The 11,642-nt window shown below is 47.4% G+C and overlaps 1 protein-coding gene across 1 annotated transcript in view; it reads left to right on the top strand.

Moving 5' to 3' along the window:
• Positions 1–587: 587 nt before the first annotated feature.
• Positions 588–11,642, top strand: part of LOC133340387 (matrix metalloproteinase-14-like) — a 38,760-nt gene continuing 27,705 nt past the window's right edge. Inside the window, exon 1 of the mRNA XM_061548544.1 lies at positions 588–897. Coding sequence (XP_061404528.1) covers positions 727–897 — 171 coding nt within the window. The 5' untranslated portion in view covers positions 588–726. The remainder of the gene's footprint in view (positions 898–11,642) is intronic.

The raw sequence follows: 11,642 nt of genomic DNA, 5'->3' as shown, positions 1-11,642 counted from the left end.
TTTTAATTGACCAAAAGCCACTCCAATAAATACAATAATTAACACATTAACGGAACACTATTAAAAATGAAATAAAACCAAGTTAAACAGACGGTTAAGTGACGGACATCAACGTAAACCAAATAAACTGAAGAGGCGACAAGTCAAAATATCGACGCTGCACCCCGTCAGTTGTCTGAGCCGGCGGAGTGAACCTGAGCGTCGCGGGTTTGAGTCGTGGCACACGCAGTGGGCGAAGAGAGAACGCGATGGTGGATTAAAATAAAATATACTTTGACGGCACCAAGTCCGTCCGGAGCAGCGTATCGCTTCGGATGCGCGCACACACATGAGATCAACAACATCAACAGCCATGATCAATCCACCGCTGGATGAAGAAAGGGCCCCACGTGTGTTTTTTTGGTTCGGTGTCCCACGAAAGAATGAAGGTGGAGCGAGTCTGGAGAGTGCCGTCGAAGAGAGAACGGGAAGAGCATCATCCCCTGCGGTAGGTGGCGTCGTCGTCCAGCAAGAGTTTGGAGGGTTGGGGGCGTTTTCCATAGTCTCGGGCCAAAAATAGGGGAGGAGGGAAATTGAAAAAACCCCGTGGAGTTCGCTCGGCGCTTGGCTTTGTTCGTCTGCTGCTGCCCTCACCGCCACCGCCGCCGCCTGCACTCTCCCCTCTCTCTCTCCCTCCCCGGGTCCCGAGAACGCCGCGACGGCCGCCTGCCTGGCCCTGCCGCAGCGATGGGTCGCTCGTCCCGGGCAGACACGAAGAAGGGTGCCGGACACCGGCTCCGCCACCGCCACCACCACCACCTCCTCCTCCACCTCCTCCTCATCATCATCAGCACGTGCCTCCTGCAAGTCGCCAGTGAGGCCAGCGGCAGCAGCAGCAACAGCTCGTTAAGCGCAGAGGTAGGGTCGGTGGTGGTGGTGGCGGTAGTGACACCGATTCTGGGCTTCCCCTAGGTTGACTCGGCCATAAACGAGTGCCCGCCTGATGCTGTGTGCAAACATCAACACCGAGAAGACAAAGGCGGCCGGGAGTGGTGCTATCCACCCACAGCCGCGTGTACCGCGCCGGCCGTCGTAGATGCTCGCTAAGAGCACTTGCCCCAGCAGTCTGCGAAGGCTAAACAGGCTAATCAGGGGATGTTCGTCTTATCGTCGTCACAGTGACGGTGCTGGTGTCGTGATGCTTATGTTGTTGTTGGTGGTTGTGGTGCTGGTGATGGTGGTGGTTGTGTTGGTGGTGATGGTGTTGATAGTTTTAGAAGTTGTCAACTCTGAGATGTAACCTCCAACGCGGCACCCAACACGGAACACGCGGAGGGACGAGGAACGGGAAATGAGGAGGCGAAGGGAGCTTCATCGCGGCTCGTGGCGCGCGTTACTTTGCGACTTGCAACTTTAGTTGCAGGAACCGAGTCGTGTCACGTCGCAGTGTTAGTGTCGGCGCAGCGAGACTCTATGTAACCTGCCGTTGTCTGCGCGCTCATTGCATTGCGATTGCTTAACCCGGCCACATCATCTTGAATGCACAGCTATCCTGCCAGGACGCCCAAGCCATGTCCCCTGTCCAGGGAAACTTCAATGTTGTCGGCTTAACGCTGCCAGGTGGCCAGGAGATGACAGGGCAAGCAGTGGAATGTTAAATCTATCTGTGCGGAGCGTTTCAGTGTTTTCCTGTTCTATTCCATGGTGGATTTTTCTCCGTGTGCTGAAAATTATCCTACGCAAGGCCAAATACTCATGATTGGAATTGGCCAAACATCGCAATATAGCAGGACCCTCCAGAACCAAAATTTAGTAGTCACGAGCCTACTCCTATCTACCAACAACCTTAAATATTTCAATGAGAGATTAATCAATTAATGTAAGCAAGGTGTCTGTATCAACTCCTAATTTACTGCTCCGTACAGCATCTTGCTCATTTGTTTTGGGCTGGGCAGACTTCTGCAATGCCCCAAATGGGGCTTCAGCACAGATCACCACCACACCTCTGCAGATAATGTTCCACTCAGTTCTTGAGGCATAGGGATACTTAAAATTAGCTGTGAGAAACACATCAGAAATTGACCCCCACACCTCCATTGCAAGCCGCAAAAAGTTCAATGCAGATGCTTGTTTTTCCATTGTTTGACCATTTAGTTAACACACACATACCACTTTTGTATAATCATAATAATAATGGACCTTATATGTCCAGGATAGCCTGACGGAGTCTCAATACTCTTTGGTTCTTTCGGTTAAGTCACGTAGTTAGAAATAAAATAAAACAAATCACGACGTTTCGATCGCAACACAAGCGTTACTTTACCGTAAGAACCAAAGCGTATGGATTCCTGCAGTCACGAAAGCTTCAAGTCAAGATTGAGTCTCAATACTTGTTTTTAGGAGTCCTTGCATTGATATGTTTGGGTAAATTTCATTAGTGGATTAAATGTGTAAATATATTATGAATTCTTTACATGTCCATTATAACCAGGTCAGCATCTACTGCAACCAAAGTTATTGTTTTAACAGAGAGCTCAGTTAAACAATTACATTTTAATTACAACGTGTAGAGCAAAAAACAAAGTAAACATTTGTTTTGTTTAACCACCTGAGAACTTAAGAGACCAGGGTAGTCTTATTTGTAAGAGTGACCTGGGGCAATGTTTGTGTGGAGTCAAAATGCAAAAGTCACAAGGTCATCATCATCCATGATATATTCACTGCTGCATGAAGACCTCCCTCAAGCTCTCATCATCTCTCATGGTCTTGTGTGCAGCAATCCATCTAGCACTTGCACACTAACCAAATTCTTTGTTCCAGCACAGTGCCATTGGTCTCCATCAATGGTCATCGTCTTTTCCAGCGGTCAGAATATTTAACTTTATTTATCAAAATTGTTATGTGGACTGAAGAAATCCGATGAGCTATGAAGCTCATTTTCACAGATGCCCAGGAGCGGTGGCGAGCTCAAGCACACTTTTCTTAACACGTAATATAATGCGTCTAACTTGTGTATGTTCTCTAAGCCACATATTCCTCTTCCAGTAGCATTTCAAGCCTATCATCTCCATGCTTCTTTGCACACTTTTCAGCTTTTGTCCCATGTTTTTTGTCACAAGGTGGCGAGTTAAAACCCCTCCTGTCAGTATCATCATTCCTCCAAAGTGAGTACCATGTTACTGAATGTCAACAGTGGTTGTCCTATGAATAAACTTGACCCCACCATAGGAATATAGAATTTCCATTTACAGCTCTAGTTTTCTACGGAGATGAGCATACCCTTGCTGTTTTTAGCAGGGAAGATTATTATTCTTTATGCATTGGCTTAAGAGGGCAGCAATGGAGTCCATCGCACACGGCTGGCAAGCAAATAATTACAAAGGTGTGACTAACGATCATCCCAGAATGTTGTAAGCGGTTCCTGTTTGTGTCTTAGTAGCGTTTGTTTAGTTCAAAAATATGTTGTGAAAGCAAAAAATAAAAGTATTGCACCCAAACTTACAATAATATCACGTGCCTTCTCCCAAGTACAAGGCCAGATGTTCCGAATTGGCCAGCACGTGGCTATGATTAATTGTGGAGGTTTGAGCCGCTTATGAATATGCATGATGCATGATGGGGGAGCTTCAGTTCGTTTCTTTTTGGGAAGACTTTAACAAACAACATGATGCGCACGAATGCACCTGCCATGACAGGACTTCAGGCAATTCCTGTCGGTGCAAGTGTCAAATCGTGACTTGACCGCACAATCACTCCTGCAATGCAAGGCGTTTCCTCGTCAGTGGAAAATTCCCAAATTGACGCACCTGTACTGTAAATGACCTGTGTTTGTGATTCCGTTGGGTCATTAATTAAAAATTGGGTTCTGGGGAAAAGAATTTCAACTTTAAAATATATCCAATCATGTAAGGTTTCATTTAGTCTAGTGAATACAGGCATTACGAACATGTTTTTGGAACATATTCTCTTCCAGCGTTTAAAGTGACACGTTTATGTGACCTCGGGCATTGCTATTTCTTGGTTTTGTATAAAATGCGACGCGTTTGTTGACGGAGCGTTGTGATGGTAAAGGTGGAGTGTGGGGCGTATTCCACGGGAAACGCACAATAGAAATATGATTGACGAGGAGCGCAATTATGATATGTAAAGGAAATTGTGAAGGCGTGTTTTTGCTTGAAAGGGCAAAAAAACACATTTTCCATTGCCAACATAAATTAATTTTAAAATATGTGTCAAGTTTGATGCGTGTTGTTCCCACATTTGGGCAATATTTTCTTGAAGCGCTGCCTTTTCAAGCAGCATTAAGATAGCGCTACAGTATTGACGTTGGCACGTTTAACAAAAATCGCGTACATTGAGGAAACGTCTGTGCATGTCCCAGTCCCTGGCGGAGAAAAAGTCAATAATGGAAGGCAAGACGAAATGGAACATACACTGGTGGCGTTGGCCGGTGGAATTGTGGGGACGCTGGGAGTGAGAGCGCACGCCGTCGAGGAATAGGGAGGAGCAGGAAGGGAGCCGTCTCGTTCCTGGCGTGGCGGTTCGTGCTGGACAATTGCCCCGAGAGGAGGCACAGAGATGTGGCTCCAGGTGGCGGCTGGTGTCGCGGGCACGATCCGTCGTTTGCTCGCTCTCTTTCCACGCCACTCTAGCGCAGCGGAGGAGGAAGTGTTGCTTGCTCTGTCCCTGTGGAGCGCCCGAGGTGACCGGGATTGCGGCTGGGGGAGGGCGCAGCCAGCATCGCTTTCACTCGCACTTTAAAAAGCGCTTCGTAGACATCGCCGCCGCACGCTGTGCACTCAAATCCCCAGCTAATGACCGCAATTACTAAAATAAGCCTCGGCTCGCATTCCTCGTTAGCTCTGCGATGAGAAATGCACCCGTCATTCGTGCTTGTGGCGCCTAAAAGCATCGTGTTCATCGGGAGCCCGGCTAGACAAATAGATTCGTGATGATTTATAATTGTCATCACAATAATAATATTAATAATGTGATGCATTTCAGAAATAAACTATAACACAATTGGCACGCAGAGGCAGAATTCTGCATGTTGTTGTCAAGGCAGTCCCTGTAAATGTTTTTTTCTGTTTCCCGATGATATTTTTATCCAAGTGGTGGTGGTCAGTGTAGTGCAGCAAGATTCTCTGGCACCGTCCTCCGTGCTACATTCATGGCGAGATCATCGGGGACACCGACCCAGCACACAGTACAGTGCACGAGGCCACTTAGCTAAGTGGCAGCACGGCGATGGGGGTGGGAGGCAGACTACAGATGGAGTTACCAAGCGCTGTGGTTTCTGCAGGGAGCTAAATGGATCCTCAAAAATTGCATTCTATTGATCAGAAATGGCTTTCTCAGTAGCAGATGCTGCTGATCCTATTAGCTTTGGTAAACGAGGTTGTCCTTCAAGCTGGCTGACTCAAGAGATGACTCGGAGAGGAAACGGATGTTTTCCATCCATTCGTCATCCATTTTATATGCAAGGTTTAAACAAATGCATGAGCAATATTCTGCAACCGTTGGCATTGCTTACACAGTGAGTAGTAACTCTTGGCTTACAATGCCAGTCTAATGCTGGATGAAGGCCCTCCACACATTGTGTTGGTCATGGAGGTTGTTCAATGACCATGGGGAGTGGTAGTGCAACGGTCAGCGTGCTGCGAACCCGGCGACACGAGTTCGATTCCCGCTCACGGCCAACACCAGAACCGGTCCTGGGCCTCCCCTACGTGGATTCTGTCTCAAATGAGTACCTAGTGGGATATGTAAACTTCGCCACTCGGGAGACAAAGGCGACCAGGAGTCGTGCTGGCCACCCACCCCCTCGAGTGCTGTGCCGGCCTTCATAGGTGCTCGCGAACAGCACTTGCCCCTACGGTCTGTTAAAGGCACTTTGGGGGGGTGAGGTATTTGTATTTTATCAACGACGCTGGACATTAGAGGTTGGTGAGGGGGCCAGGACCATGGTCGGCGATCAATATCCGTGGGTTCATAATGCAGAGTGCAAACCACTGTGTCACCGCTCCACCTAATCGCTAAATACTGTACACGTTTGTTCAGTGGTGCGTTGGTGCAGCCATTCACTGCGTTCTCCACGATGATTCTTGCTACCTGCGTTCGATTCCCAGCTGTGGTTAACAATTGTCAATCGATGTTTGAAGCCATTCTGTGCACTCCTCTTTCACTAACCCGCACTGACAAGCGTGGTGAAGTATGGCGAAACAGCCCCCATGATGACCTACACGGCATGGGGGAGGCCTTCATCCACTGGTAGATGGGTAACGGCGGCTGTAAATTATTACCCTGCGTATGCACGGATGCATTTAGGTGCACTAGAATGCCACCATTGTGTACCGGGTCCCACCGAGTCTGCTGACATTAATTGAAATTCAGATGTGGATGTACAGCCACTGAGGCATGCCCTGGGCATTGGGAAATGCCCTAGCTCTGTGTGAGGCCAGTGGCTCAAGACAAAAGGTGCCCTTGTGCCAATACGCTCTGGTGAGCCACTTGGATGCAGAGGAGCTGAGCAAGACATGGGGCTTTTTTATGAAATAAAAAAAGTTAAGTAGTTTCCCATTCCTGCGATGATTGTGGGGCTGTGCTCATCCTTCGTTTACAGCTCTGAGCCAGTGTTGGAATGGCTACATTCCTATGGCCAAGGCATAGCTGTCCATATACAGTACAGCCCGTTGTCAAGCCAGCGCTGGATGAAGTCCTCCCCCACACAGTGCCATGGGGTTTTTTGTCCATACTTTGCCGTGCGAGTCAGTGTGGATTGGTGAAGGAGGAATGAGAGGAGGACCCAGGGCCGGTTCACACATCACTCTCTGCTCATGTTAACCATGGCCATGAGTCAAACTCAGGTAGCCGGGTTCATAGTGCAGTGCACTAACCACTGCATCAACACTCCTCTCCTGCCTATTGACCTGTTCATGGTTGGCTATGTACGGTATGGTGGGAAAGCAGTTCAACATACATACAACATTATTAATTTCCTTCAAAGTCATACTCTTTTTAATGCCCCAAGAGAGACGCCGATGATGTGACTTAACATCTCCAAAGGAGATCTGAACTCGCATCCTCCCAATCCCAAGCAATGCTACCACTGACCACTGGCACTGCCCTTGATTCGTGACACAGTCGTTAATTCACCACATTCACAGGATGTGGGCGACCGAGTCAGGGGGAGAGGCAGTGGCGAGTTGCATAATTTTAAATAAAGTTTAAATAAAGTGTCCTGATGGCAATACAACGTGAATCTGCTGCAGCTTTGCGTGGTACAGTGTCACTCTTCATGCTTCCTTGGGCTTCTTAAAGCAATAACGCTGACCTACTTTTTTGTAACTTTTTTGTAACTTTTAATTGATATTTTTTTCACGGTGTTCTTTCCCTCCAATACTCATACACACGTGCAAGGCATGCGCCATAATATGAGTTGCCTGTTTTCAACATTTCAGTTATCACTCGTAGGTGTTCAGTCATGGGGGAGAGCGGTAACACATTGGGTTAGTGCACCGCGCTATGGACCGAGTGGGTCTAAGTTAGAATCCTGGTCACATTTGACATCAGTTGTGAGTGATATCTGAATTCTTCCTGGGCCTCCACTTCACTCACGTGTGCCTCATCAGTGTGGAAACATTTGGTTAAGAAACACACCGTGACCAACAGTGGTGAGGCATCATTCAGCAGTGAGTTGACAAAGGACTGTACATTACTCGTCATTATCAATATCAAGAGTGTAACGATGCATCGATTAATTTATTGATGTCACTTTTTATGCTCACGATAGATGCATTGGTTGGCGTGAAAAAGGATCAATATTTTCTAATTCACGACAAGCTACATTCACCACAATGTTATGAAAATAAATAACTTTTTCAATTGAATCATGACCTTGAATTTTGGCAAATCATTGGATCACCGTGAGGGCAAATTCCTGCACCATTAATAGAGATCTTCCGCTTAAGCTCGACATTTATCCAGAACAATGTGTGCCCAATTTGCAAGCAGCACCACCCCTCATATCATACGTCTGCCTGTTTCGGGTTTTAATTTTGAACAGTACCAATAAAACAAATGAACTCGCAACCCGTCTACATCTGGATCATGCGAACAGAGACGTTTTTCTAACACCACATTTTATCCCTCATCAAGCCCGCAATTTTACGCACGATTTGAGATTAATTTTGAACACATTAATCGCCTCTCTTTGCGTTCCCAGAGCAACGAGCCGTCATTGGGCCAACTGAGGCTCATTGAGCCGCGATCGTTCACTTTGGGTGGGAGCGGGGGTCAACTCACCGACGCCGCAGTTGTACCCAGTCCCCTTTCTAGAGACGAAAATAAACGAGAATTTTTTTTTCTAAGAACCAAAGCGAGGCTCGTAACGATTAAAAGTGCAGTGCAGATATTTTTTTCAAATATCTGGACTCTGCTGCTCAGAGGCTCCGTAATGGGGAGAACGGAGCCAGCACCGTCCTCGGAGCCCCGGTGCCTTGCCAAATGAAACAACTGCTGCATGCGAGATGTTTTCCATCTGCCGCTGCACTGATTATGGCTGGATCGCGTCCCAATACCGAATCCCAAATGCCACGCTGTTTTTAGGATTTGACGTGTCACGTGCCCTAACGTGGCTTGTTCGTCACTTGACCGCCGCTGTTCCACACAGATGTTTGCGGTAGAGTTGTACCTGAAGTGGAGTTTTGTGTGTATGTCTGTGTGTGTAGATGGGGAGCGGTAGTGTAGTGGTTAGCGCGCTGCGCTATGAACCCGGCCACCCGAGTTCGATTCCCGCTCAAGGCCAACACCAGTGACGATTATCTGAACCGGTCCTGGGCCTCCCCTAGGTCGACTCAGCCTCAAATGAGTACTTGGTGCGGTGTGTAAACATCACTAGGGAGACAAAGGCGGCCGGGCGTGGTGCAGGCCACCCATCCCCTCGTGAGCCGTGCCGGTCTTCATAGGTGCTCGCTAACAGCACTTGCCCCAACAGTCTGTTCAGGCTAAACGGGGGATCTTTGTCTTTGTTAAAGGAGTGACTTCCAAAAAGAGGAAACTCATTTACTTTGGCCTCACAAAACCCACACACCCTTGTAGGAGGTTTATTAGCAATGTTACAATTTTTATGGCCTCTGTTCTCGTAATAAAATCCAAGAGCATTACAAGCTTCAGTGCACCGGTCGCAAACAGGCGGTGGTGAGATGTTACCTCCATTGTCTAGTATAGCGGAGGGCATGGCTTCAATCCCGACCCTGACAGCTGGTATTTTTGGAGTTTGCATGCTAACCCCGTCCTGGTCGCGTGGATATTTCTTCAGGTCCTCCGGTTTTTCCCTCAACATTTAGAAACATGCATTTAGAGTATTTGGCTTTTTTAATTTCTGCATTATAAACCACTTAGTTGAGCTATCATTTGTGGCCAGGTCGCTTCTAAAAAACAGCTATATAGTTCGGTGGACCTAATCTTGTAAAATGTAAATAGTATGTAGTTTAATTGTTTGGTCTGGTGGAGGGACGCAAATGCCTGCAGAGGTGCACTTCTGCCACACCTCCTACATACAATACATCATTTGATGATTGCATGTGCTCGTAATCACTGGGTAGGTTTTGACAACTTGTTTTTGTACACAGCTACTTGTAAACAAAACTGCCAAAACGTGATCCCAAACTCTCCAATGTGTTTCCGGCTTGTATCGTGCGTGTGTATTGTTCGGCCCAATGTCTGACGTTCCAACACGGTGCTTCTGGAACTGAATATTCAGTTGAAGAAGCCACCACCACCAGCACGTGGTGGAGCAAAACATTAGACACCGTGTCGAACAACACGCGGTACAACCCGAAATGTATGAAAGAAGCTGTACAGAACAACCGATTCCATTCTCTCCCAACACTGGTAGAAACATCTTTAAGATAAGGTTATCCAAACAATGCAGGCCCAGCGCTTGCCTTTGTTTACAAAAGGTCGCATCCCTCATGGCCCTGCAGAAGCCATCCCGTTCTTGCACCAAAAGTGGATGCTGCTGCTTCGTAGTTAGTTTTTTGTTAAAACGTAGCTGGAGAGCATTGTGAGTTTGCACCAAGCTGTGTGCCTTCAGTGTAACGAATAACACGTGTGTGTGTGCGATAATGGGCCTGGCCTCGATTCACCACCCCCCAGACATGGGGCTGTGAGCATTGCATCATATTTTGGCCTGTGTGTGTGTGTTTTATTTTATTTGACGGCATTACAGTTTTTCATTTTATACATTTTATTTTTGTTGCAAAGTAATACATATTTTTCTCAAGAAAAACCATGAACTAGTATGGGAAAACTTTTGTATTTTTTTTACTTTCTGGATTCTTTGTCTGTCATGAAAACTAAGGAATTGAGATGATTTTAAACATTACAACCAATGTAATCATCCAGACACAGGTGTTAGGGTCTTTGTTTTTCAACCAGGCAAATTTAGTACTGCGAAGTGTCACACCTTTTGTGTGCATTCAAGCCTCGTAAGGAACTTCCACACGAGTGCACACCCAGTACACCTCATCCCCATACCCCCTTTGCCCCCTTTATTGCATTTACCAGACTGGTGCGCAAGTCCCATTAGCGAACACCTATTAAGGCCTGATGTTTACACACCGCACCTGCAGATACTCATTTTTAGGCTGAGTCAGCCGAGTGTGTGGTGGGGGCACCTGGGTCTGTCCCCGTGACCTCCTGCCGTGGTGCCGTCACGGCTGTTGTTGTTGTTGGGGAGGCCCAGCACTGGTGCAGATTTCACTTGGCACTGATGTGTTAGCTGTGGCCGCGACTCAAACTCAGGTTCGCTGGGGGTTTAGCGCAGTGCGCTCACCACTTAATTCACTGCTTCACCGCCCTGCTCGCTCCCCACAGCCACATGGAGACTCACACAACTCCCACACACTCGCTCACATTGGCGTACCTTGGAGTTGACAGCCCCGGCACTCTCTTGTAAACATGCCGCTACACACACACACTCACTCCCAAGCTCCATACATGGCAACGCCTTCACACCCTTCGCTGGACAAAACGATTGCTACTCTGTAGGTCTTCACAGTTGTTCTGTAGAGCTGCCCAATGTATTTTAATGTTGCTTGACATAATGTCCGACGTTTCGCTCCACGTACCGGGTAGGATCTTCTTCTTCGGGAACTGAACTGAAAAGTTCAACTTGTGGCGCAACTTGAAAAATCCCCGCCGGAAAACGGTCGCATGTTGTGGCTGGTCGCTGTCCTACTACTGGCTGCAGGTCTCTTTGCTCGGAACTCACCTTTGTGCCGACGTGTTTCTGGAGTCAATCAAGTTAAACCGTTCACGAAAAAAAAACTTTTCCTTGAAAGAGTTTTAAGTAAAGGCAAATGAGCGCAGTGTGGTTTTTCAGTTGCTTAAAAAATGTAAAAGGAGTATGCGCTTGAGTGTTGTGTTGGCTAGTGATGGCACGTTGGTGAGATGTTGGTGAGACGTTGGAAGCTTAGTCAATTGGTCTCTTCTCAGTAAAGAGATTTTTCAGAGTGTCTGTGGCAGGCTGAGACGGCTTGGGCTTGTCAGAGCACCCGCAATGGGTAACGCTTAGCAACCAAACTGCATGGAAAATTAGCTTCACGTGGCTGTAATTTTGTTGGCCTCGCTTAAAATAATGTGGGATTTATGGAAAATTC

Source organism: Lethenteron reissneri, chromosome 9 (genome assembly GCF_015708825.2).
Source record: "Lethenteron reissneri isolate LAM-NWPU_2019-01 chromosome 9, ASM1570882v1, whole genome shotgun sequence".
Lineage (NCBI taxonomy): Eukaryota > Metazoa > Chordata > Hyperoartia > Petromyzontiformes > Petromyzontidae > Lethenteron > Lethenteron reissneri.
This window is presented reverse-complemented; position numbering and strand designations above follow the sequence as displayed.